Source organism: Rissa tridactyla, chromosome 2, assembly GCF_028500815.1.
Source record: "Rissa tridactyla isolate bRisTri1 chromosome 2, bRisTri1.patW.cur.20221130, whole genome shotgun sequence".
NCBI lineage: Eukaryota > Metazoa > Chordata > Aves > Charadriiformes > Laridae > Rissa > Rissa tridactyla.
The window spans coordinates 96,328,754-96,356,472 of record NC_071467.1 but is presented as its reverse complement, the minus strand read 5'-3'; the positions used below and the strand labels follow the sequence as shown (position 1 = coordinate 96,356,472).

Below are 27,719 nucleotides of genomic sequence, written 5' to 3'. Positions count from 1 at the left end.
AGAAAATGGGAGACCTATGTGCAGATACTTGCTCAAAGAAAGGGAAGGAAGGAACACATACATACTGTTTTGCATTGATGTGCCATTGGAAAGTAAAGATGCGTTCAGTAAAATAGCTCAGGTGTGCACATCCTGAAAGAAATAACTTTGACTTGCTTGGGTGCTACCCTGGACTTCTGCCTCGGGGACAAAGCCAGCTATTGTAATATCCCTGACAGAAACGCAGAAGTTTGTGGGGCAATGCAGTGTTTGGTAGGATGTGCTTACTGCTGCGATAGAAACACCTCTTCGGTGCATGCTACTACTTGTAAAAAGTTTGCTCGTAGGCTGATAAATATGGGAAACCAAAACGTTCATGGTCAGGACAGCCTATGTGGTGCAGGGCATGGCAGTGTGAGCATCCAGTGTGTGCCTTGAGCCTGGGGTCAGCTGCTAGGCTCTGCTTTTGCCCCAGCCACCCTGCTGGGAGGGCCTGAAGGGAGTCAAGGTCTTGTCAACAGTAGGTGATGCTTCGTGACTGGCATCTGGAGGCAGGGCGAGCCTCTCGTTTCATCCAGGCCACCATGCTTTTGTCAGATGTCACAACACACAGTCGGCCATTACTGAGCCGAATTTGGGCTTGGAGGGGTTCCCCTGAGCAGCCGAGCGCCCTGCAGCGCTGCGTTGGGACCAGGCTTACGTCACAAGAAACCGCAAATAGTAGTTTTGGCATCTCCCTCTTGGTGCACTGAGTCACGGGGGTGAGCTGCTGCCAGCAGCCAGTTGCCTGTGGAGAAACCAGCCTCTCCCACGTTTGGCACTCTGTTCATTTCTTGTTAGGTGGGGTAAATATTAACCCTTAGCTGGAAACAGGGATATTGCAAATAGTCTGTTGCAGCCAGTGCCTAGCCCTCCGGAGGGCTTGCACAACTAACTGGTGTCTCTCCACACGGACCTGTTGCTGCTGATGGGTATAACCACGGCCAGTGGTTATACTGCCACGTTTTTAGGGAGTTTTTTGTTTCAGGACCCTCCCCACTTCTTTCTACACGCTGGCTTGTGGGAATATAGCGAGGGATGAATCTAGCCTAAAGCTGGCAGCTGCAGTCAAGTGTGCGAAAGCAGGAGAACAAAAGCCTGGTGGTTTTTCTACACACAAAATCTCTGGGAAATCTCTGCCCTTAGGCAGTTAGACCAACACTCCTGGTGCTGAGGTTTGGTCTCTCATTTCCGGCTAAACAGCAATTGCTTTTAACACAGAAAGCTGAGATATTCTGCTAAGTGCAGAATGGCTTTTTTTTAAAGAAAAGTGGAAAAGAGGGCAAAATTGGATGGAAAAGCTGAAAGGGTGGCATAATTCCTGCAAGTGCAGAAAGGTTACTAGGGGAGGAAAAGGTTAGATACGATTGCTGCTTTTGCCACTTTCACAATATCTGTACCAGGACAAATCATCAGACTTCTTGACTCCTCTTTCCTTGCAATGGGAAGATGGTGCCTGCTTGGCTTCGTCAAGTGCTTTGAGATCCGTGAGTGAACTGTGGTCCGTAACTGACTCTTGTCTGCTTTCAATAATACTGTGGTTACCTCTTGGTTATCCTTGTTCCTGCAAGGGGATAATCTGACTCTCAGTTTCTTCTGTGGCAGGTGCAGGTACAAACTCGCAGTTAAGGTGGAAGTAAGGGATGGCGCTGAAGGATTAAAAAGCTGAGCTCTGACACATCCTAGGGAGCCTTCCCTTTGGCACATGAGGACTCATAGTTCAAGTTTAAATAGGCTGGAGTCATAAACGAAAGGGAAAATAAGAGGGTGGTTTTAATAAATTTCCTCCATTCCAAAGCAGCAACAAGCGTATGAATTTGGAATCAGCCCCTCGACACACAAGACCTGAGTGGCAACTTTATGTGAATGGCCAAGAGGGGACCTCTCTGATGGCTCACAAGCTTGTGATCCCTGGCTGGAGTGCAGAGCAAAGCTCTCGTCTAAATCCACCCACGCGCAGTCACATTCGGGTTTCTAACCAGAAACTTCATCCAGACTGAAGCACATCACAAATAATACAGAACTCCCACGGAACTGTCTGTCTGACCTGCTTGGAAATTAGTCCTGGTGTAGGATGTGGGACATGATGTTTTACATACAGATTTGCAGTGGTGTGGCTTCTAATGTGGCTGGTTGTACTGGAATAAAGATAACCTATAGAAATGAGCCAAACCCCACTATAAAGTACTTTTTATCAGTAAAACCATGTGTGTGCTTGGGGGTGGGGATGGTATGTTTTTTAATGCATCATTATGAAATAATAGTGAACTGCGCGTAGACGTGGCCTAAAAAAAATGAAGAATCCTAGGCTAGCTTTCCATCTCTACTTACTGAAGTGTCCTTTGGGTTATTAAAACCCTGGGCTATATTAAATGATTTTAAAGATAGAAGCTTGTTGTTATGAAGCCACTTGAGATATTGTAGAATGTGGCTGCAGAGCTATGCAAATTGGAGTAATTTCCATTTGACATATGCACTGTAATTATTGAAAGCTTTTTTCAAATTTATTTTTTATGTCTGCTGAAGTTAATTCACAATCTCCTCTTAACATTGGCAATTATAATTATTCGTTAAGAGCAAATCCTTGCTAACAAAAATCCAGTTTTCTTTAGCCTGCAGCTTTTCTTTTGATTTCATGATGAGGTACTGTTAATCAGAGGAACCAGTGCTGGCCTCTTAGTATCCAGCAGGGCAGAAAAACACTGCAGTCGGAAAAAGAAATGCAATTAATTAGCCTAAGCTTCTTTCTAGCATCCCAGCCCTGGGCCTCCTGAGTTGCTGTGTTTGAGTGGAGAGGTGCTCGGTGGGAAGATCAATCAGAGTTAGCATCTCAATAGGACTTAACAGTGAAAACCGTCTGTGCCCACTGTGATATTTCTCCTCGTGCATTCTTGCTCATTCTTCTTCTGTAGGGGCTACAGGTAGGAAATAGCATGTATTTGGGGAAAACAGTGTTATTAGGTTGAAAAAAAAATATCTTTCTAGGGCTGTTTTGCATAGAATCTGAGCCAAATCTGTGACTGAAAAATGCAGTAGTTGAAGGGCTTTAGGCGTCTAGCTGCATACTGTCGTTCAGAAATAAAGCGATTCTTATTCACTTGAAAATGCCTCGTCCTTTCTGCCCTCCTTTTCCTTGGAGATCAGTGTGTTACGTAGCTTATGAAAGGAAACAAAGGTGCAAGTGCTTTTTAAGAATTACTGACCTACTTTACAGGTGTTTTATTCTTCATTGAATCAGATATGTACCTGCAAGAGTGTAGGTGGATAAAAATTACATTTCTTTCACCCGCTGCAGCACAGGTCAAATGCAGGGGAGCTCTCCTCTTTAAGTTTCTACCCCTTGAATATTACTTCAGCTTCTCCTGGGGCTTCAGAGGGATAACATCCGAATACAGCCTTGCAGCAAGCTCAGAGCAGCATAAGGTACGGCAGCCTGGGCTGCACTTCGCCCGTAGCAGAAGATCTGTCTGAAGGTGGCACAGTGAGAGGAACTACCCACATTGACCCGTCTTTCCAGTCCAGGCGTCCAGCACGTACATGGTAAAACAAAGCCCGTTGCAAACAGGGGCTCATTTTCCACTGTGTGCTTGTGGAGCATCTAGCACAAGAGGGTCCTGGGATTACAGTACAAATGCATCCAGGCATTGAGGTTGATGAAGAACACGTCAAGTTGGGCTACCATAATTGACTAGATCCAGCCTACTGAACATAATGGGGAAACGTTCCAGTGTTGACGTGTTTTCTGGCAGATTTTCAGAGGTGGGGACGAGTTCCCAGTCTCCATTAGAGCAAACTGTGGAAAAGCATAGTGAAATATGGCTTCAGCTGCTATGGTAGTGTAGCTGTGTCTTGTCCAGTGCACACTTAACCAGCGTGAGCGTGAATGGCGTTTTCCAAGAAACTCTTCCGTGAGGATTAGTGTGTGGACTGACTGCAGACAGGGCAATCTGGCATCCAGGCAAATTGCACTTGATGAGTTATTGCTATCTGAGTCAGCTGGCTGGGCTGCCGCGGAGTCCTTGGCTCTTGTGTAAGCTCTGCAGTCTGGGGAGAAATTAATCAAGCATCCATGTTTCTTACGGACCCAGGGTTGGAGCCAGGGAAGCACGATGTCAGTGTCTCACATAGTTAGAATTGCTGATTCACTTTGATCCATTCTCGCTGCTGCTTTTCAGAATGGGGTTATGGCTTCTCTTTAGTGGCACTTAGCTCTCGCTGACAGGAATAAAATACTACCCAAGAAAGTATACCAATTCTAAGTCTACTGCCTTTTTGTGTGGGAGGGACTTTATAATTTATTTAAAAATTTCTCAAAGAATCTGAGAATTATGAAGTAGTGTTGGATGAGAAGTTAACAAAAGTGCAGTTAGTTTAAATCACAGTTTGCTTGTCATCTATTCACTGTTGTTCCGTTGACTGTGTTGCTCGAAGAGCCAGACCAGTGGCTAGTGTGACTGCTTTAATTAATGGGATTACAGCTGAGGTAAACTTGACCTGAAGCTTGCTAAGGCCTCCCTGGAAAACTCCGTTATTGGAATTCTCATTAACTTCAAAATGGGAATGGGACTGGACTGAAGGAACCAGCCCCAGTACTGGCTAGGATAGAGCTGTGCTACTCAACATTGACTCGGAGAGGTTGGGGTTTCTATTTTGGCTTGATAGCATCCCAACAAAAGGATTTCATTATGGTCAGCATTTTAATTAAACTGGCTTGATTCTCTTATGTGGGCCAAGCTAACTTATTTTCTTCACCTGTGTGTTCTGTGGTCCTGTCCTTGCTGTTCTTGGCAAGATGTAAAAACCACCACTGGTCTGAGCAGAGGACTTAGACTGTGAAGCGGAAATGAGAAGCCATGAAGAATCAAGCTGTGGTCTTATCTGTAAATAGTCTTAGGGAAACTTCGATGACCTAAGCAGGTGGGAACACTGTCCTGCAGACTTACCGTTTGTGAATATGCTTTTGTAGTCTCCCAGATGCTGGTGAAATGGCACACCAGAAATGAGCAGATAGAAAAGGCAGCCTTGAGCCCCTTGGGTGAAGTTGGGAGGTTGGTCCCACTCACCTGTTTCATCTTGACGCCTTTTGCTTCCCGACTTTTCTCTTCCTCTCTGCTGCGGCCTTTCTTGAGAGTGGAGCAGTCATGTCAGCCTCTCCAGTCCTGCCGCTGATGCCACTCAGTGAGCAGAGAGGGGACCTGCTAACACGAGTGTGAAACCACTGAGAGAATGTTCTCCTCCTCAAGGCGTGTTGTGCAACCTGGCGTTCGTCCATCCCTGCGTAACTTCGCATCGCTCCGGAAAATCTGGTTCCACCGCTATGCACAGCCTTATGGGTTCTAGTAGGGTTTGCCTAATAATTACAAGTTTGCATTTCCAATTGCTGCAGCTGTAGAGAGAAGATGTGATTTATGGTGTGATCCTGCACGCAGGGACACATAGACTGTGCATACACACACTACCGAATGAAAAGAATGAACTGCTCACCTCCACCTGCCACGTACTTGTATTTAGGTATGCGAAAGGGGCTCTTTTTCACATTCCTTCCTCCGCATGTGTGTGCGTCTGTCTGTATATGCTTATACACTAAAGTCAAAATTGGGGGTGTGTGTGTGCAGTTTTCAGATGTGTCCAGTTATATTGGTGCATCCCAGTCCATAGTTGAGTGCTTTGGAGTCCGTAGTCAGTACAGTATTCGGGAAGGTGAGTAATGATTTTAGAATTCATTTTAACTACTCGTATCAGAAAATTAGGTCAAATGCATGCTCCATTCATCCAGAACTGCAGGGGTGACACACATTTTCTGCAGCACAGAGATCCTTCAGACTTCACTGGGCAGGAAAAGAAGCAGAAATACTTGAGCTGAAAATATTGCAGAGAAATAAGGTTAGGAAAAATGTTTGGAGCGGAGTCTGGGTTAAGTAGGTAGCGAAGCTGATACTTCATATCATCACGTAGGAAGGCTCATACTAGAAACTGCAGTGCATCTCATACAAACTGATAGTATCACTGAATGTTTGCTGAAGAAAAACAATCCTGAAATAGGAAGTGCAGGGAGAGTACAGGGTTTGCTGCTCTGCATGGTGATGCCATGTGAGATACAGATAGGGATCTGACACTACTACTTGTAGGGTTGGGGTTTTTTGTCTGAAGACTTGGATTTCCTGTCACTTTCCCTGTCACTTGGCTGGTGAGATGTAATTTTTCAATGTTCATAAAGCTTCGTGAATCCTGCACAAACCTGCTAAACTAATGGCTGCATTAATTACTCACCAGCATTAGTCTGATGTTTATCTTTTGCCAGTTTTTCATTCAGTACCCGATTACAACTTGCTAGTTTTACTGGGGGTAGAAAGGGTAAGCAAGAGAAACATAAAGAAAATTAACTCTAATTATCAGCCATAAATTTATCTGACTCAGTAAGCATAAACAATTCCGTGATGGAAAGGCAAGCTGAAAGAAAATTGAATTGCCTGATTTCCTAATCCTCCCAAAGCCTTTACAACAGCTGGGCATTTAGTTGTTGTCAGCTAACACAAAAAGAAACATATTTAAATACGGATAATAATGCCTCAGGAGAATAGAGATCGACCATAGGCTGTGATTGCCCTGTGATTTCATTACTGTGGAAAAGAAAGGTATTAAAATATACTGGACTGATGGCGTGCACTTTGCTCTAGAAGTTGAATAGCGGGATTGAGAGTGATTGGAACAAATAAAGGACCAAATACAGAGATTTTCACTGAGTCTTTTATTTAGTCCTAAAACAATTAAAATCCCATTGAAATTAATGAGTGTTTGCTTGAATAAGGTCTAAGTACAATGGTTTTCTTTTCTCAGTTTATCTGAGTACGTAGTGCTTTTTTTCTTTCACAGGGAAGTACTCAGCGGGGATGTGACCCTCCAGTTTTGATGGGGATTTGAAGATATAAAAATTGAATAGAAATTAGGGAAAGCCAGCATGGTTTGTCCCATATACTTTTTCCCAAGAGCATATGAGAGCATGGAAAGCATCCAAGCAGGGCTCCAGGAATGTAAGTCTGAGCATGTTTCAGATGCCTGAACAGATAATCTCAAGCTGGGACCCCGAAGCATTTCCTTCTGGTGTGCAAGAGGCTGGTTTGTCAGGGTCTATTTGCACCTTCTCTCCATTCCCAGCAGTTAGAGGCTTTTAAATAGTTAAAGAAATACTAAGTGCTTCATTTATTTCAGTCTCCAGTGTTGTTATTTGCATAAGTGCCTACAGACGAGATCAGAATGACATGCCAGGTGGGCTATAAACCAAGCATCGAACTCTAGCCCGTGTTAGGAAAGGGCTGGAGAATTTTGCTTTGCCTTGCAAAGTGTGCTGGCGTGCATAGTAACCCAAGACTTGGTGGATTTCCTTGCTCTCAAGCACACTGCCTATGGATTCAGTGATGCAGATGCTTTATAGTCCCAAATCAAAAGCCCCAACTAGCCACACTAACAGAATAAGCAATCAAAAATTCGTATGGACTTAATTAGAAAAGTTACCTTCAAGTCAGCACATTGTCAAAATCATATGGATACGTATGGTCTTTGCAGAAGAGGTCATCTACCACAGAATCATAGAATATCTCAAGTTGAAAGGGACCCATAGGGATCATCAAGTCCAACTCCCTGCTCCTTGCAGGACTACCTAAAACTTTATGACGCAACCCCCAGTTCATCATCAAGCACCAAAGGACTGCATCTATTTCAAAGCACCTTGAATACTGCTACAGCAGCATTTATACCCACAGCAACAGTAACATATGCACAGACATGGCCCCACTCCATAACCCTAATGACTACCTCTGTGCAAATATAAGTTAGCGGCAATATTCATATGTAATGAAAATTGATATCATCATTACAGTCTTCTCTCATCTTGATGAACCGTCCTGGTTCTGCTTAGATGGCACTTTATTACCTGCAGGCATCGTTATAAATTCTTGGAGTCAGCAGGGGTATTTTCCCAGCCTAGGCACCACACCTCAGCAGCTATCTACAAAGAACCCAGCATCTCATTTTTTATTTCCAGACAAACCAGTTCCCTGTTTTTCCGTTTCCGTGAATGGTATTACAGACCGCTAACCCAGCTGAAATCGCTTCTGTGAGCTCACAGCTCATATTCACCTTTGTACTCGTTGGGCCTGCTTGCAGTTCTCCTACTGTTTGCGAGAGCTGCGTGTATCTTGCTAGCGGGGTGACACCTAAGCTGTCGATGGAGATGCCGCTCATATGTCACTAGCGGCAGGGTGTCTTTGCAGCGTTTCTTTTCCTCGTGCAGCTAGTCACTTGAGTGAACTTCGGTTTAGCCTACAGGCCAGCCAAGGCAGGGGCAGTCACAAGCAGCTTTTTTCCCCCGTGCATTTGAATGTTTAGGGTTTTGTTTTGAAAGCAGTTGTGTGGAAAAGAGGTTACATCAGCGAGGATAAATCAGCCTAAAAAATTGAATCACAGTGTGATGCACCAGGGCCAGAAGTCGGTGCATGAACTGAAACCCTCGCTTTACTCGTGGTGTGTACAGTTTGGGCATGTGCATGTTTACTGTATAGAATTTTTCACCTAATATTTGTGAAGTGCGTCTCATCCCAGTTGACTCTAAAACGTAGCAGTGCGTGTGTTCTTTTACTTCAAAATATTTTGATGCAGAGGAAGAGATGCAGGGTTTGTAAAATCTGTATAAGCCATTGATTTGCTGTGGCCAAATGAGCTGTTCCTTGTCAGCAGGGCGGTGTATTACTCCCTGTGTGCATTCGCCGTCTGCTTCAGCTGTGAAGGAAAATATGTTCCTTCAGTCGCTGTTATTTTCCTTCACACTTAGAGCAGACTAGGAATACACACATGCCCTGTTAATATGAATCAGTTCATGAGCTATGACTCATTATGCTATAGCAATGTGATTTTTTGCAACAGCTATACATATCTGTGATTAACAAAGATTGCCTTGGCCAATGTTAGAGCTGTGACTAATGCCAATCTTGTTAGGCATTCATCATCCAGATTTATCTCCTTGTCAAAAGTTTTGTTAAATAAGGTTTTCTCAAAGAAACATTGTCTTGCCATCAGTTTTTCCCTGGCAGACGTATTGATTGAAATAAACGCGTTTTTCATGCCACGCAAGGAACTGAGTGACAGATCGTGCACTGAATACAATAAATACAACCATTGTTCTTATTGTTACTATAATTATTACTGTATCGCAGTATCGACAGCAGCAGCATCTAATAATAGCAGAGACACCTCTATATAGTAATAAGAAATCCTCATCCTGCGTGAGCAGGTTTTCCAGTCACCTGAGTGATTGTTTTTATGAGAGAGCCCAGAAATCGCTCCTCATTTCCCAGGGCAGAGCAGCCTTCTATCAGGCTTTCCACTCCTCCTGCTAGAAATGTACATATCCCTATTTACTTAGATCATTTTCTGAGGGATTCAAAAGCTTTTCATCACTATGCAGTATGTGATTCACGCATCTCCATGTGTAATGCATCAGAAAATAATAGCAGCCCCATGGAATAGCCTGTCCCAGTATTACATATTACATTTCTCTATCCTGATGTACCTATCAGGCAATAGCTTAACTCACACACGTGTCACCATTTGTGATGTTTTTGTACATGCTTTTTTCCATCATCCCTCTCTCCTGTCCAGTCTCTGGGTACAGAAGGGTGCGTGTTTTCTCTGAAATCTGTTTCATTCTCCTCCGTTGTTATTTTTTTCTGCATAAAAGATGCTAGCAGGACTCACAAGAATATTGGACTGAAAGGGAGCCTTTTAGGATGGGCCTTTGAGCTTTGGGGAAGTTGCCGATACCATTAGGGCTTGCTGTGCAGCTCCTGGAGCGGCAGGAGCTCCTCTGGGCTGTTTGCACCAGCACCTTCCAGTGTCCTCCTTTCCCCTTGTCGCACTCTTCCTTCCCGTTCCCCCTCCTCTCCACTTCTCCGTTCCCTCATCCACCTTCACGCTTTCCTCTGCTGCACCCCGTGCCGCTGCTTGCTCATCTGGAGTGACTCCAGAAACACCCCCCATGGCCTCCTTGGGTTCCTCCGGGAGCCCCAGGACTACGGGCTTCACCTGGGTCTTCCCGATGCCCAGGTTGCCAAGTCCCTTCCCACTGCTCCAGCACCCAGATGAGCTTCATATTAATGAGCACAATATCCCTCTAGGCCTTACAGCAGTTTTGTGGCAAGACAGCCAAACAAAAGAAGCACTTTTTGGTGAGACAACTGTTTGGAAACGGTGCCTGGGGGCCGGGGCATTGCCTGCTGCTGACAGCAAGGGGCCAAAGTATCCTTATAGTCATCATCTGCAGCTGAGCGGGCAAGGAGCCATTCGTGGAGCCGTAATGAAGAGGGGCGTACTGCTCACCAAGTAATATTGCACTGATTGAAAAGCAGATCAGAAGATCATGATTTATGGTGCTGAAGATTTGTGGCTTATTGTGCATGTAGCAGGCTAAACTGACTGTACGATTGCTCTATCTCTGAGAGACTGAAGAGCCACCCCAGCTATCAAAACTTAAAATAAATGAGCAGTGGCTGTATGAGCTAGTGCCTTCAAATACTGTATTTGCATACAATTTCCAAAAGGCATTCCCAGCGTTGCTTCTCTCTCTCCTTGCTACACGTCTGCTAGAAGTACAGAGTAACACCGAACTGGATTGTTCCAGCTCCACACAAAAGGGACCAGGACTGTGAGATTATCGTAAAGACAGTTCTGAAACAGCAAAAATAGTGCTTTTTGCTGTTTCACAAAAACCTGCTTTTAGCTCTGTGGGTCTTCCCTGCAGTCAACAGTTCAGCGCAGTTACAGCTCAGATCACTTTTATTTTCTTCTGGGTTTCTTAGGGAGTGATGAATTTGGAAGGGAAAGAGAACTCTTCATTACCAACCCCTGTTTTTGTTCAGAGTCTTCAAGTGTTGCCATGAGTCAGTGTAGATAACTGATTTTTTTTTTTGAGGTCTTGGCTAAATTACAGGCTCCAAATGTTCTATCATTTGCAAATTTGAAAGAACAGGATAGAAGGGAATGGTTCTAACAGCTATGAGGATTTCTGAAGTCATTATTACTGAGGGAAAAAAACAATTCTGGATGTTTTTGCATATAGGTATACACCAGAATTTGAAGAAATGGAAAGACATTTTCTGAATATCCGATGGGGTTGCAGCGGTACCATCCGCTAACCTGATTAGTATCGCAAACAGATCTCTGCCTCGTACGGGAATGTGCAAAATACACAGTTCTACTGATACTCAGCTTATATGAGACATCAATTTAGCTGTAGGGAACCACGTGCTGGCTCCTGGTGCTTAATGTAGTTTCTGAGCAAAACCACAGGGTTGACAATGTGTGCGTGACAACGTGCAGAAGAGCAAATTGCTATTTAAATGAGAGGTGGTGACTTTTGATTTAAGCCATTTGTTTTGACTATGTTTTATGATACATTCCTCAGGAAAGGTCTTCCATCAGTATGGCCAAACTGACTGGTTTGCAGCAAAATACAGCCTCGTAACTAAACTTGCTACTTTTTGTTTGTTGACCTGGGTACATTTATAAGAGTAGCTGTACATCTTATAAATAAAAGTGCTGAATATCTCAGCTTATTTTTTCAGTGTTACAATGGTGGACAAATATGAATGAGATACTCCTCATTCATGCGTTAGATGACATTATTTTGTATTTGCAAACCATGTCAAGCTGCATTAGGACGGAAACCGTGATCTGATTACAACTACTAATATGTGTACTAATAATACAGCACATATCATTGCAACGTGCCTTACAAGCTGTGAACGGAACTGCGTGCCAAAGATGATTTCCCCTCTGATTCTGCACAGGATCCAAAGGCAACAACAAGCAGCTGCAACCGTCACAATCTGAGAAGAAAAATTTGCCCACATTTTATTTATTGTAACCATATTAATGGTAATGTGGATTGTCACCATTTGGAATGTAATTTTGTATTAGCTTCTTTTAAAAAAAAATAAAACCGTGTTTAAAGAAGAGCCTAAAATCCGATATAAATGTTTAAAATCATCCATTTGAAATAACCTGGTAAGCATGCTCTTCCACCCCTCCTGTTTTTGTTGAAACTCTCAGACTATTCTTTAAGTGTTGACAGCTCATCTTTAGCTTTAGAAATGTATTTTTTGCTGACTAATTTAGCTTCGTGCACTAAAACCTTATTTTGCCCTTTCTCTCACCCCACTCCCCCCAACCAAGAGCAATAGGTAGCGACTGCTAACAAATGAATCTTTCCGCTGCCAGTGAAGCTTTTGATTATATGCCCAGATTCCAAATCCCTTTTGGATTTTCTTGTGAATAGGAGGAGGAGAAAATACCATATTGGGGCCTCATGCCCTGAGCTGAGCAGATAGAGGACTAGTCTTACTTCAGTTCAATAATGGACACTTCTTTTTAAATTAGTTGGAGTTTTTTATGTGACAATATTTCTCTCCTTATTTTAAACAATCAGAGCAGATGGAAAAAAAAAGGCTGACATTGCAGGTTTCAGAACCGATGAAGCCTGTGCCGGTTACAGCTGCTCTACCCTCCCTGCACTGTGGGCCCAGGAGGTCTGCTCGGTTTTAGGCTGTGCATCACAGGAAAGTTACAGGGACAAACAATCTTGGGCTGCTGGTAGCCAAGGTGCTAGAGCTGCCTGTAAAATGAAGGGCTGCAGACGCCAGGCATTTCAAAACCATGAGTTAAATTCTTACTTTAGCTCCTTACTCTTCCCCTGCATTTACGTGGAAAAAATTGTACATACTTCTACCCTGGACTGTATCTACTCGCCACTCACATCTGGACTGTTTGGCTTTCAAAATTATCTCCACATCACAAGGGCTTCCTTTTTCTAAAATGAAGGCTGAAGTTTCCAAACAAATCACATGACGTCCTGAGAAAAATAATTACTGTGAGGTGGGTGACAAGCCATTAGATCGTGGTTACAATTTGACTTTCCAGCATAAGGTGGTAGAGAAATCCTCACTCGAGTGTTAGCGTCAATGACAGTACAGCCAATTTATTCTATTTGCTCAGCTGCTTCTAGAGAGTTGGTTAGACATCTACTTCTTCAGAGAAGATCAGTGTTCTTAACCTTCTTAAAATAAATGCAGATTGGTATCTAAGTTGCTGAGGTTTGGCTTGGGGGACATACTGAGAAGTGAGAAGACACCAGTGTTAGTAGTGGTTTTGTGATGTGGATCTGCTCTGGAAGCGTTGATTCATTTTAAAGAGGAACCAGGCAGTCGTCAGATGTGGCCATCTTTCAGTCGTTAGCAACCAAACCTAGAAGTCAGTTCTCTTGTGTCAATTTGCTCACACTCATGTGCTTTCACATTCTTAAGGACTGCTAGAGCAAGTTATACTGAAGTCATTGGCCTAGGGATCTGGTCTGTCTCATAGATGGACATCTTCCAGATCCACCATTATGTGTTTTTTCCTGTTTTCCTGCTGGGGGGAGAAGATAGAGGGGTTCAGGGAAGCCGACCTGTTGGGTATATTGTGGTTGCCACCTCGTGGCCCCACACCTGTGGGCACAGGTGGCTCACCAGCACCATGGCACGGCGCCTGTTAATGTAGGTTTTTTGTGTTTCTGTCCGTCTGTTCCTGGAGCGGTGGGTCACGGAGCGGGTCCCAGGCTGAAGCCCTGCATGGCAGCTGTGGGTGGACTCCACAGAGTCAACTTGCGCTCCCGGGAGCTTTGCTAGGAGATGTGTTACCCCACATCAGCTTTGGACTGGGGCTGGCCGGGAGTGAGCTTCATCTATTCCGTGCCAGGTCAGAGAAATCCCATGCCACGTCACGTCACTTACCACCTGGCTGGCACCGCTCTGTCTCTTTTTGAAGCACAGCCAAGCAGAGAGACTGGGGCGAAGGCTGTGTGAGCCCTCAAAAACAACTGTGTGTCCTTAAATTATTTTTCTACTTCATTTTACCTAAGAACTCAAGAAATCAATGCTCAGAAGTTGCCTGGTTGAGAACTGTAGCACCGTAGACCAAATTTCTTGATGCATGTAGAAGGGGTGTGTTATCATTTCGTACAATGAGATGCATTTGCCGCTATTGCTTATCGCCACAGACAAATATATTGCGCTTTTCTGCTGGAACAAGCTGACGGTGCTGCCCTGCTTTTATGTAATTAATGAAGTCTTTGCTGTCTGCTGTGGTGTGATTTTCAAAGATGTGCGAAGTGGCAAAACACAGTGGTAGAATCACAAGCGGTAACAGTTGATTCTTTCTTGGGGAGTCTTGTCCAAAAGACAGGCTTAGTTGCTAGCCCCAGGCCAGGAGAAGGGGGTCAGTGCCCAGCGAATCCCCCCGCAGCACCTGCAGTCACAGCAGGCCTTTGCGTGAGCCTCCCAGCGTTGGGAAGGGAGGTTTTCCTCGCACGCCGCCCTCTGCTCTGCCGGTCGCTGCTTCAGAGAACGGCTCCACGGGAAGGTGCCTTTTTTCCTTCTCCTTTTGGGAAGGGAGCAGAGGGGGGAGAGCAGAAAACGATGGTGTTTTGATCCGCCTGTTTCTTATTCCAGTTGCATAAACACACCAGAGTATTTCTCTAAATTAAATTAAGCAAACCTTTCATGTTCTCTCCCTGCTCCGAGAAAGCTAATGTGGCTGCTTGCAGATTTGCAGCTACACAGAAGACAAAGAATCTGCAGTGTGCACAGACTCGAGTGCTGAGCAGTGTCATGCACAAGCTTTAATAGAGTATAAAAGCTTTCTGGGCACCAAGGGAAAATCCGTCTAAATCCCTGACAGGGATGAGAGCACAGCGTGTATTGTCAGCATATGCACAGAGACGGGAAGGCTTTCAAAACATTTGCATTTTGGATTTGCTGTAATTAAAAGGTTTCAACCTTTCCAAAAAGGTTGAAAAGGTGGAAGGAGTAAGCATAAGACTTCACCTTTTCCCTGTCTCCATACAAATATTTAGGGTTCTTCCCTTTCCTATGCACGTGTGCCTGACTTACACTGATCCTAATGGCAGTTTCTCTTGAATGTAAGGGATGTAAAACCCCATAGGCTTCTCTTTCATATTTATAATCATCATTTGGCACTCAGATTGCGACAGTCCCAAGTGTTCCCTGCCCCGCTTGGTGAAGGACTGACCACCGCTGTGCACGGAACTGAACACCCAGCAAAAAGATTGTCCCCGGGCTGCAATTCCTAATGAAAGCAGACCCTCTTCCTCACGAGCACGTGTAGAGCTGCGTATCTTGAGAGATTAGTGCTTGCACAGACCCCAGATAAAATGTGACAGGCGCCTGTGAGGCAGAACGAGGGAAGCTGAACTGGAGCAGAAGACGATGCTTGTGAATCAGTGGTGAGCAGGTCAGAGGATGACGCAGTACCTATGGGTTCTTTGGGGGGAAAATGATTATTTCGGGAAGATTTGACTGTGAGCAAGTTTTGTCTAAGATTTCCTTATTTTGATAACTGATTTGCCAGAGTAAAATCTCTCTGCAAAGAGTGTGTGTAACTCAAGGGGGGCTATTATATTAGTGATCTGTATGAAGTGAGGCAGCTGGAGCTACCAGTTAGAGCAATATAGGGTAGGCGGATGAATGCTTTCTCCAATATCAAACAGACACAGAAAAAAAATTATTCAGGAGCAGAAAAAGAAGTGCTATATGGTTGAACGTGTCAACTAGGTCACCAGTAGCAGTCTGTAAAGATGAGAGAGAAAAGTGAGAAGGGAAGATGATGGCCCCTGAAGAGAGGATTCCTGCCTAATATAAGAGGAAAATGAGTACGTCTCTACTTACCTGATTAAGTAGAAGGTAAATAGGAGCAAGCTGAAGGAAGATCTTTCCCTTCTTGGCTGTTAACTAGATGTGACTGCCACTTCAGTGGTGACAGCCCTCCCTCCAGTTTCAGCTACTCAAATAGCAGCAGACAAAGACTGGGAATAGGCACTGTGGATAAGCTGGTTACTGAATGTTTGGACTGTGACCCCCTTCTTCTTCCAGTCAGGCTGTTAAATATTCATGTAAGTGGGCTCAGACAGATCCCTGCCATCTGTCTGTATTTATAGACTTCATCCAAACAGCTCCAAAACATGTAAAATTTTATCCTCACAATAGCTCTTTAAAGAAAAAAGGATTTCTCACCTATCTGAAGGGAAAAGGAATCAAAACACAAAGCGATTTAAGGAGTAACCAGATTTATTCATCTCGACTCCAGCAGACAGGCTCCAAATTCAGCTCTTTTAAGCGCCCGGCCCAGCTATAGCCCGAGGCTGTCAAGGCAAAGATCGTATTTAGAGCTATATGGTGTTGTATAGCTCACCTAATACTGCTCATTAAGCGTAAAAAAAATCTTTGTATGTAACTAAAAAGGAAACTGGAGATTCTGTCACTCCATGTGTGTACGGGTACAGAATGAAAGTATTTGACGAGGAGAAATCAATAATAAAACCATTATTTCAGCATCTCAGCCTGCCCTGCATTCAGTTGCACACCTTGATGGCCAGATAAAACAGGACTGTCACGCAAACTTCAGTAAACAGTGTGCCCATATGGGCAATTCTGTGAAGGAACAGATTGTCACAGCTACATCTGACCTGTTTTAGAGCAGTTGTGGTTCTCCCTTGGCACCATGGATGCACTGTTGACATTTCAGCAGAGCCGCTTCAGAAAAAATGAGTGCCATTGTCAGAATAGTGTGGGATTGTATGAGTGAGAAGCAATTCCTGCATTTTAAATCAAGCAACAAGCCCAGTACTTCTCCCTCTCTCCAGGCAGAGCCTCTTAAACAGTCTGAACAGGAAAGATGAAGGGACAAGAGCATTGAGAAGACAAGCCCAGACTTTTCAGCGTACCTACGTTAAGTTACTGTGTACTTGTGGTCGTGTTACTCATATGCTTCAGGGATTTGAATCTGAAGCTCAGATTCAGCTCTCAGCAGCCCACACACAGGCAGATTGTCACAGGAGAGACGTCTCTGAGATGGCTGAGTGGGGGTGGCTGGTGTCGTACCTGCTGCCAGAAGGTGGCAAATGTGGGGTAGCAGTCCACCTCACCTTAGCTTACTTTCTTATCTGTGCAGGCCCTCACCTTCGTGCTATTTTTAGGCATGAGTGCCTTTTGAAAATATAAAGGGGTACATGGTCACTGTGGTGCTTAAGAAACTCTTACGTGCATTTTGGAAACATGCCAGAGAGGATCTTAGTTGCCTTTAGCACCATATTGAAATGCTTTCTTCTTTCAAGGATCTTTCTTCTTGGCTCAGTCTTTAAGAATAGCCTTGAGGCTTTCAGCTCACTCAATCGATATATTTTTGTTGATGATTTTTTTTTTTAAACTATTTTTCAGGCATTGGAAAAAATGTCATCTGTGACCGAACGGCGACTCCCCTGGATGCCTTTAGGATGATGACCGCGGCTCATTATTACCCAAAGCTCATGAGCATCATGGGGAATGTTTTGCGCTTCCTGCCCGCCTTTGTGAAGATGAAGCAGCTGATCCAGGAGGGTTACGTAGGGGAGCTGCTGGTGTGCGAGGTACAGGTTCACAGCGGAAGCCTGCTAGGGAAGAAGTACAATTGGAGCTGTGATGACCTGATGGGAGGTGGGGGCTTGCACTCGGTTGGCACCTACATCATCGACCTCCTGACCTTCCTCACCAGCCAGAAGGCTGTGAAGGTGCACGGGTTGCTCAAGACCTTCGTGAAGCAGACGGACCACATCAAGGGGATACGACAGATCACCAGCGATGACTTCTGTACGTTTCAGATGGTCCTGGAAGGCGGTGTGTGCTGCACGGTGACGCTCAACTTCAACGTCCCGGGCGAATTCAAACAAGACATTATTGTGGTGGGTTCGGCAGGACGGCTGATTGTAATAGGCACTGATCTCTACGGACAGAGCAACAGCTCTCCTCAGCAGGAGCTCCTGCTGAAGGACTCCACGCCAGTCAGCAACTCCTTACTTCCGGAGAAAGCCTTCAGTGACATCCCATCCCCTTACCTCCGGGGCACCATTAAGATGGTTCAAGCTGTCCGGCAGGCATTTGAGGACCAGGACGACAGGAGGACCTGGGACGGGAGGCCCCTCACAATGGCTGCCACTTTTGATGACTGTCTGTATGCCCTGTGTGTGGTGGACACCATTAAAAAGTCAAACCAGTTGGGGGAGTGGCAGAACATTTCAATCATGACCGAGGAGCCAGAACTGAGCCCGGCATATTTAATCAGCGAAGCCATGCGGAAGAGCAGGATGTCTCTGTACTGCTAGCTCCTCTCAGCTCCTAGGAAAGAATAGGAACCAGACAGCTCTTAAAGGAAATGGTAATTCAGCCCCTGTGAAGGGCCTGGGCATCTTAGAAACAGCTGAGGATATGGGAGAAGGAAATATGGTGTTTGGATCAACTAAATCTGTCGGTGGCTAAATGCCAAAGTGATAAGGTCCTTAGAAATGCCCAAAACAGATAGGAGACTTAAGAGCTGACATAACGTTAACTGTTTTAGTAACAGTATTAGCTGGCTGATAGGAAAGATATATCATGGACTCATCTCCTGCTTGCAGGTGCTTTAGATTATCCAATTGTGTTTACTGTGAAAGGTTGGGAAGATCCTTTTAGATTTTCCTTACCTACCAGAGGGCTGTGAAGGTACTGTCATGTCATTAAATTTTCTGTAGTGTCTGACATGAATGGTTCCTACCATGACAGCTGACACCGCCGTGTTGTAGTACTACACCTCTAACCAACACACAGAATAATAGGACTTGGTGGGAAAGTGTTGCGTGATATGGAAAATCTTGGCAGCTCACTTTTCATATAGCTTGTTAGGAGCTTCTCTGTGTTGGTTTAGCGAGTTGGTTTTTTTGTTTTGTTTTGTTTTGTTTTATTTAAAGCACAATTAAGTAGGAAAATGTGTGGTTTTTAAAACAAAGCAGTCCTCAACCGCAGTGCATATGCCCCAGTATCGGGGGAGGGAGGGTCTTCTGTGAGCTCCCGGTCAGCTTCAGTGTTAACTGCACAGATTTGCTGATTAAAATGGGTTGTGCAAAACCTTCATGGATGGCAAGTGGCACGACACAGTAGTGATAGTGGGTTTTGTTACACAGCTGAACTCAGGCTAGTCTTATGAAGGTTTACACGCAAGTTCCTGTGTCTGGGACTGACTTTTGAGTGAATTCGTCGTGTGTTTTGGTTTTAGGTGGAAAACAGTAGAAATCTAACCCGAAACCATATGATGCTTAGAACGGGTGCTGTTCTTTTAAACCTTTGTGAACTCGCACTTGAGAGATGCGTACCGACAATTAATTTCATATCGCTCAAGGCAGAAGCTTTCACTTCCACCAAGTGGTGAGTGTGAGTGAAAAACAAAGGGATGAGAAAATTTCCCATCCATTTCCAACGAAAAAGATTAGATAAAGGCCCCCACCTCTTCACCTCCTTAAAGTGGCTGGCTACTGGTACTGTAGTAATCATTCCCTGTTATCAGTGCAGGGGTGGACAAACTCTTTTGATATGTTTGTCGTGTTCTTGTTAATATTTTCGATTACAGTCTTGAAATAATATATTCTTTTGAGAATATATTCTTGAAACAATATAGTGACAGGCACATGAATTACCCCAGTAAACAGGGATACTGCTTTTCTGCATAAAGCTGCTCCAGTGCTTATATGTTTACAGTGCTACGTCCTCAGATAGGAAGAAAGTAGAACACAAGCATATAGCACTAAATTATATTAAACTTGAGAAAAACCTTTTCAGGGTTTTTTGTTAATTTTGACTAGGGGAAAGAAGAGAACATTTGGATGAGCAGTAAATTAAAAGAGAAAATATGACCCTCTTTCTCAAGGCTATCGCATTAGTGTTGCCATTTTAGGTTAGAAAGAGAACTGTCAGATTAATTTAGATTTTTTAAAAAGCACTTGCAGTTTTGCTATTTTTAGGAGCGCTAAGGGCTTCTCTAGGGCTTCTCCTACAAATGACTCCGTCTGATTGCTGTATGCTCCTGCCTGTCCTATACCCAGTTTGAGAGCTTCATGGTTTTGAACAGGAGGGCATCAATAGGGTGGTTTATCTCATCTGACTTTAGCCAGATGAAAGTCAGGTGTCTTGTCCTGATGCGCTGCGCAAGGACACGGTAGTCAATACGGAGCAAGGTCTCCAAAGGCTGACTCGGTTAATCCTAAGATTAATATAGAAGGAGGTGCTCATTGGAAATTCCTGTCCTCCTCCTTTGCAGAGAATCTTGCCTTCTAAATTTTTAGGTGGCTAAAGTTAGGAAACTTGACTCCCACCGCAAAATTATTAATGTGTGTGCTCAATTTTTGAAGAGCGTACTTGTGACCTTTCATGAAATATTCCCCAAAGTGTAATAGTGTGACTGGTGAAGGAATAACGTAATACTGCAAAACCACACCCAAACGGAGAATTGTTTCTATCCATGTTGTTTTGCCAGTCCTAGCAACTGTCTCTGGGGCTGACCACTTCTGCTAAGACCTCGGGCAAGCTTTCATCATTCTTTTTTGAAAGCAGCCCTTGCCAAGTTTGGATGTTTTTCCTAAAAATGGATTTCTCTGAGAATTCCTGAGGTAGTGCCAACAGGAATTTCCTATTATAATTGTCATGGTATACCATGCTATCCAGTTCCTGCCCTGAAAAAATACACAGAGAAATACAGAAGAGAGAATTTGATCAAGAAATCATCTCTCTCTTTCTCCTGAAAAATGGAATTATCCCCAAGGGGATCAAGAGAGTTTTCATATAGTAAGGCAAAAGCCATTTATTGAAATTAGTGGATAGTTCAAGTCATGAATGCAAGCCTGGTGGATAATTAACCATGTCTAGTTAAACATCATCCAAAACTGGAACTAAATTGGACGAAAACATTTGTGACTCTTGCTTCTTAATGGTTTGACCATTGTGCTGGAGTCGCTGTTCATGTTTTTGCACCTCGTTTTGGTTCACAAATGTTGACAGTTTTTCCTATCTGTATTTTCTTTTTTTTTTTTCTGTGTCTTTCTGGGTTTTGTGATGCCAGCTGGAAGAAGATATGCTGGAATTCTGTTCCCGCCCCTGCAGTGAACAGTCCTGTCCCTGCAGTGAACAGTCCTGTCATGGTTTAACCCCAGCTGGCAGCTAGGATCACATAGCCGCTCCTGCAGTTCTCCCCCTTTTCCCCTAGAAAGGCAGGAAGAAGAGGGAGAAAAGGGTGGGTGGGGGGGTGGGAAAAGCCTTGTGGGTTGAGATAAGGACAGTTTAATAGAACAATAAAAGAAAAGGGAAAATAACCATAATAATAATAATAATGGTAAATGAATACACAAGATAAACCAATACAACACAAGTCACTCTCACCACCCAGTGAACTGGTTGCTCAGCCCATCCGGATTCCTGCCCTCCCCGGCCAACCTCCATTTATAGACTGCACATGATGTCTACGGTACAGAATATTCCACTGGCCATTCCATTGTTCTGTCTAGGCTCCTTCTCAGCTTCTGTGGGAAGCTGAAAAAAGTCCTTGAATAGCATAAACATCACCTAGCAACAACTAAAAAAATATGCATTATTGACGTTCCTTCCGTACCAAATCTGAAACACAGCAACCACTAGAAAGAAAATTAGCTCTATCCCAGCTGAAACCAGGACACGTCCCCAGGCGAGACACAGTATATATTGATAGCACTGCTGAGCTCCACCTTTCTGTCCCAGATCCAAAGGTTTGGGTGACAGGCATTATCCATCCCCTGTGCAGACTTACTGATGCAGGTAGTGCTGCATAGCAGAAAGAAAATCTAATGCTTTGGTTACATAGCCATCTGATGCTAGTGTTAGTACTGGCTTGCAAATGGGTTCAATCCTGTACAGCTCGTTGTGGGACCACAGTGCTGGCCCCAGAGAGGCAGCCAGAATGAGCAGGGGTGGGGGTGGGACCTCCTCTTCTGACAGCAACAGAGACCTTACGCTAGATTTAGGTGAAGTCATTGCTGAACGGGGAAGACAGCAGTAACGGCATACGTTCCGGACTGTATGACAGTTTTTCCATTCTCTAGGAGGTGAAGGTGCTGTAATGTCAAGTGTAAAGATACTAAACTTCCACCTGCCTTAGAAGAGGAAGGAATTTGGTTTATTTATAGAATATATAGTACTATTCTGATCAATTGTTACTTTACAGTCTGGGATATTTCTTGGCAGCATCAAGCCCTCTGCTATTTTGGTGTAGTTGAAAGTACATTGAATTGCCCTAAGTAGCCTCCGGAGTTCATGCTGGGTTTAAGAATTTGGGCAGCAGATAGCAGAGATGGACTTGATTGAACTCAAAAGCGGTACCACACCAGGAAACGTGTATTTGGAATTGCACTTTTAATGCTGTTCTTGAATGCTGTGCCACAAGGCTTGAGATGTATGCTGCTAGAGCTGGTGCAGGCCTAATAGCCAAACTGCGGCTACTGCTGGAATTTACAGTAGCCTCCAAATGAGCTTGTTCATACACTAGGTAGGAAATGTTCGTTCCTCTTTCCCAGGGCTGCTGTTGGAGAGGCTCTTCCCTTTGCCATCAACCTGTGCGCAGAGGATACTGAACGTTATGGTCTGTTGCCAAAGACAAAGAGAGCCAAAGGGGAGAGCCCAGGTGAAATGCTCTGCTGCTCTGCAGGGGTCTGTTCCAAGGCTGGGGCGGTCAGCTGGGAGACAGTGTCTTATTTTCCATGGGAATTGCATTGGGGTCCACACCAGGGGTAGGGCAACCTTGTGCTGGGCAACTGAAGTCCTTCCATGTGCCCAAAGAGAGAGTGGTGGCTGCAGCAGGGAGTGACAGGGAGGTGTGCCTGCAGTCTGGTACCTGCAATGCCTGCGCCAACAGGCAGAATATGGTGGTCACACGAAGGGTGAGGGCTGCACCTCCCAGGGGTGACAGCAGCAGCCTTGCTCCACCACTGTGTTTGGGAGCCCAAGAAGGGACCCTGCCCTTTGGGAAGCACCATCCGTCCTCTACTCCTGCTAGATCCGTGCACATCCTCAGCGCTGAACTCAGTGAAGTCCTTACATGGAGGCATAGGAACTCTGCAACATCTTGGGGTTTCCTATATCTAATATCATGCATGCATTAAATTAGCAGTACTTTAGCGGTGTAGTTAGAAAATACCAACTAGAGATGATACATCCTTATCCGTGCAGCCAATATGGCAGAGAATCAGGACATGCATAGATGAGTTTAGGCTGAGGATGGTCTGCTGCGGAGCTCTTCCTTTGCTTTGGCTGAAAGCATGAGCACTTCCTGCCCAGCCAGCACAGGGCAGTCAGAGGCACTCTCCACTTTGTACTTCGTGTTTCCTTCTTTTGGATAGCTTTCGAATCAGTGACAAGTGAACAGCTGTCCTGGAAGTTCAGCCATTCAAAAAAGGATGCTTTTCTGCTGCACGTGGTCACAGCGCAAGGACAATTCATTTTCTCTGTTACCTTGTTTATTTCTGTGTCCATACAAATGTGGAAAAGACCCAGACAATTTAAAATGACTCATTTATCTACCAAAAAAAAAAAAAAAGCAGATTTTATTTAATGAGTAAAGGTAAAGATAGTATCTTGATAGTGTCTTTGCAGAGATTCAGAAATTACTGATGACAGAATTTCTTGTTGCTGAGAATTTTTAGATTTGACTTTTATCTATTGCCTTCAGTATAAAATACCACAAATTAGCAAGTCCCTTCACTGTTAAGTTCTGTATTTACGAGGGTTTAAAAGCACCCAGCAGACCTTTGGCTTCGGGCAGATAATCAACACAGTGGTATGATGTTCCAGTGGCCCAGTGATGTACCCTTAAGTATATATGAAACTCAGCACTGGACTGTTTGACCTCTGCGGTGCTCTCTGCGTATCTAGGACTAGTTGGGAAATGTCAGGATTGTTCAGGATAGCAGCTTCTTGCTGTTGTTGTTGTTGAAGTTGTTACTTGTGGGAAGCAAAGTTTGTAAATTTTAGAGACGAAGTATAATCGGCAGTCTTATCTGCTTTAAAATTTCCTCTCTCTTGAGCTGCTGGATGAAGTCTGTCCAAGAAAAATAATTTCCCCTTCAACAATAACTGCCCACTTCCATTTGCTCATGAAAAGAAGAAATTTTAAGTAGACGGGACTAAACATAATGCTGCATTCATGAACCAATGTCATAACCTCATGACTTACTGAGCGTATGAAGCCAGAGCCCAGGCAAGTAATGACTTTTTCAAAGCTGCCAAATCAAAGCCATGGGGTTGGGGAATGAAGGGTATCAGCTTAGGTCAAACTGAAATAGCTTTTATTCAGCATTTTTGGTTAAATGAATAAACAGAATGGCTATGGTCTGTCCAAAACTGAACGCAAAACATGTTTGTAGAAGGTCTTTTTTTTTTTTTCCTTTGGGATCGAGTTCTGTTTTTAAAGAATGCTGGTTTTTAATGAAAAGTTAAAAAAATCCATCTTGTATTATGTTTTCGCATGTGTGAAATTGACTGTTTGGAGTTGGGTGTGAGTTCTTTTGGTTGGCTTTTTTTTTTTTTTTTGTAAGTTCATACTTTAAAAAATCCCATCCATTAGGTTTAAGGCCGTTCAGTGAATTAAGCTGCCCTTGGGCAGGTTTGGCTCTGAACCTGCATCCTCGCAGTGTTGCGCAGTGACCCCATTTCTAGCATCTGAATTTGGCCATCTGGGTTTCATTTGTGTCTCCTTGTGGTGGTGGGAAAACCGGTTCGTTACATGGCGTTGGCAACAGATAATCAAGACACTTTTTGCAGCAGTGCCAGCCATCGTCTTTAAAAGCACTTAACTCCATTAACTTGTTTACCGTGGTTATTTATGACCTTCCAGCCATGTGCTGGCCATTGCTTCTTTTTCTTTTTACACCAGCCGGCAGACTCGCTTCCCTCCCCTTTCTGTTTCTCATTCCATTGGCAGCCAGGAGGCGAGTCTCCCTTCTTTCCCACCGAGCTCGCGCTCGGTCTGTGTTACGCACGGCATACGGGGTGGCTAACCTACAACCTGAAGTAACTTTTAACACAGATTCATTAAAGAATGTGTTAACACCACAACTGCTCCAGTACGTGGCGTACCGACTACCCAGCCGGGGCAGGAATCGGAGCTCCCTGCTATGCTGTGCTTCACAAGCGACACTCACTGTTTCTCTCCGTACTGGTTTTCTTTTATTTGATTTTGCAAATGAGAATATGTTCAGTTTGTTGCTGTGTCAATATTGAGTATATATTTATTGTTTTTCAGACATACATACATATATATAAATGCTATATATATATAATGTCAACGCATGGACATATGTACAGTAGATATTTTAAAGAGCTATTTATCAAGAAAAGTAAGTGTTATAAGTAAACAGAGTTTATATTTTATATATTATGTAGATAGCAAAAAAAAAGTGGTTAAATTATAGTAGGACTTTCGGGGGCGGCGGGGGGGGTGGGTTGGAGAAACGGGCAAGGGCTGGTTCTAGCATTTTAAATAGCCAAACTACTTTGTACGGACGCTGCCTGCTGTGCCTCTCGGCTGCAATATCTGTTTGTTTCTTCTTCTGGAAGATGATGTGCATTGTTACTTTTACATTGCTTGGGGAATGTAGTTAGTTTATTCTCAGCCAACTGGTATGTGCTGCTTAAAACATGGTTTCCTGCTGTTCTGCATATTTGCATTGATGGAATAAAAGGATCTTAACTGGCAAATAAAGACGTAAAAGGATGTGACCTCAGCTGTCTGTTGTTTTTCCCCACACTTGTATTGGGGCGGGAGGGTAATAACCTGGTTTCTGGCCGGCTTGTTAAGTTCAACACATTGGAGTAAAATATATGGGCTTTGTGCTTGGGGGTGGGGATTGTGACGGAAAGAGAGAAAGAGGAAGGTTTAACATTAAGCTATTTGAAGGTTTAATGTTATGACAAGGACTGAACTAATGCCTCCTGGAGTGACGTGTCCTGAGGAGACAGTTTTGGTGCCAAAGGATGTGAGTATATCCAGTGGCACAGCAAGACAGGGGCATTGGACATCCCTGCTGAGCACAGCCTGGAGATCCTTTCTCCTGGATTTCCTTTTTCTCCTAGATTCTTTTTCTCCTTTCTCCAGCACAGCCTGGAGATTCTCTTCCTACCTCCCCACTGGTGTCCTGGGATGCCTTTGCCTTCCCTGTCCTCAGCTCCCTCCAGTGACATCCCCATGCCTACACGATCCTTGCTCCCATCTGCCAGGAGCGGTCATGTCTTTCCTGTTTACCCTCATGCTCCTTTTCTCCCTTATATGTTGAATGTCTCACCAGCCTCGTAAGGAGCTTGTTACTCCAGCCCCTCTGGTGCTGGAGAAAACCTCACTTGAGTACAAAGCAGAAGATAATACGAAGCAGTGGGAGATTCTAGGCTCGGAGGAAAGATTTATTGCCTCTGTGATTGATTCCTAAAAAGGACAGAGCATTTCCTATGTTGCTTTTTCTATTTTACAGGAGAGCACACAGAAAGATGTTGGATTCTACTCGTCTCAGTGCTCACCCATTTCCCAGGCACTACGAAAATACAGCAAATCTGAGGCACAAATCTGTGAAATGATGGGATATCATCATCACTTACTATGCACAACCCCCTCAGATCACACTATCATCTTGTGAACTGTGTATTTTTTATATATATATCTGTATAAAAATTTAGAGTGTGTATAACATTTACTTCATCCCAGAAATTCAGCGTGTTAGCTATTTCTACTAGTACCATTGCAGCTATCCTACGTAACAATGTTTATATACACATAAAATACATTTATATCAGTTTTAATACACATAACTTTCTTAGCCTGAAGAGAAAAAAAGCACAACACAAGGAAGAATAAGTGCCCAGGTCTTCAGGAATTATATTTTAATGTTTGCCTGGCCCTCATAAGCAAACGTAGTATAACCTTGCTCAGGTTTCCAGATCACTGTCTCCAACTAATCAATTAGGCACTGAAATAAAATAGGGCCAAATTTATGGTATATCCTTTCCCATCAACTTCATAGTAAAACAAGGCCTACTTCCATTTCAAAGGTTAAAACATAGAAATCTTTAGAAAACAGCACCTAGGGGTGCAATTACTGTGCAGGAATGTCAGAGATACAGTGGGATTATTCGTACGCAGTCACAGCACACAATATATAACTGTATAGGTAAGTGCAAATGCAAGAGCGAGCATAAATATTCCACACTAATGAGGCTACATAAATGCTAAAGTAAACATTTTCAAACGTGGATCAGCATAGTGAGACACTCAAGCGTAGATTTAGGAACCCAAGTAAGAGTTTAAAACAAACTGCAGAAATGTGGGTGAGGGGGAAAAACCTCTTGCCATTTTCCATAATTTTTGAAGAACCAAGGCTTCCACAGCTGCTCTAGCTTGTTCTACTGTTTTCTGGAGCTCCTATTGATTAGCAGCTATGTAGGAAAAACAATGGGTGGCTTGTAGCCATAAATATCAATTAGAAGAATGTTAAATGCATTGCATTGTTCTCTTCGGGAATTAAGAATTTGCTGGGGCAGGGGTTATTAAAAAGTGTTGCTGTGCCAAAGAGAAGATGCACTTAATGCCTTTGTTACTGATCCCTGTTGGGCGGTGGAAAGCCACAGAGCTCTTTGCGTTGCTGTGGTGCCAATGGAAAACTCACGTTTCAGAGCGGACATACATGATGCATAGAACAAGAGGGCTTTTTGCTCCATGTAATACTCCAGAGCAACTCGAATGGGGGC

At 44.0% G+C, this 27,719-nt stretch overlaps 1 protein-coding gene across 2 annotated transcripts in view; it reads left to right on the top strand.

Annotated features, from left to right (window-relative positions):
• The window catches only part of GFOD1 (glucose-fructose oxidoreductase domain containing 1), a 75,217-nt gene extending 49,514 nt beyond the window's left edge, over nt 1–25,703 (top strand). For both annotated transcript variants that reach the window (XM_054190502.1, XM_054190501.1), the window contains exon 2: nt 17,340–25,703. In XM_054190502.1, coding sequence (XP_054046477.1) covers nt 17,396–18,259 — 864 coding nt within the window. In that variant the 5' untranslated portion in view covers nt 17,340–17,395 and the 3' untranslated portion in view covers nt 18,260–25,703. The remainder of the gene's footprint in view (nt 1–17,339) is intronic.
• Nucleotides 25,704–27,719: the final 2,016 nt, after the last annotated feature.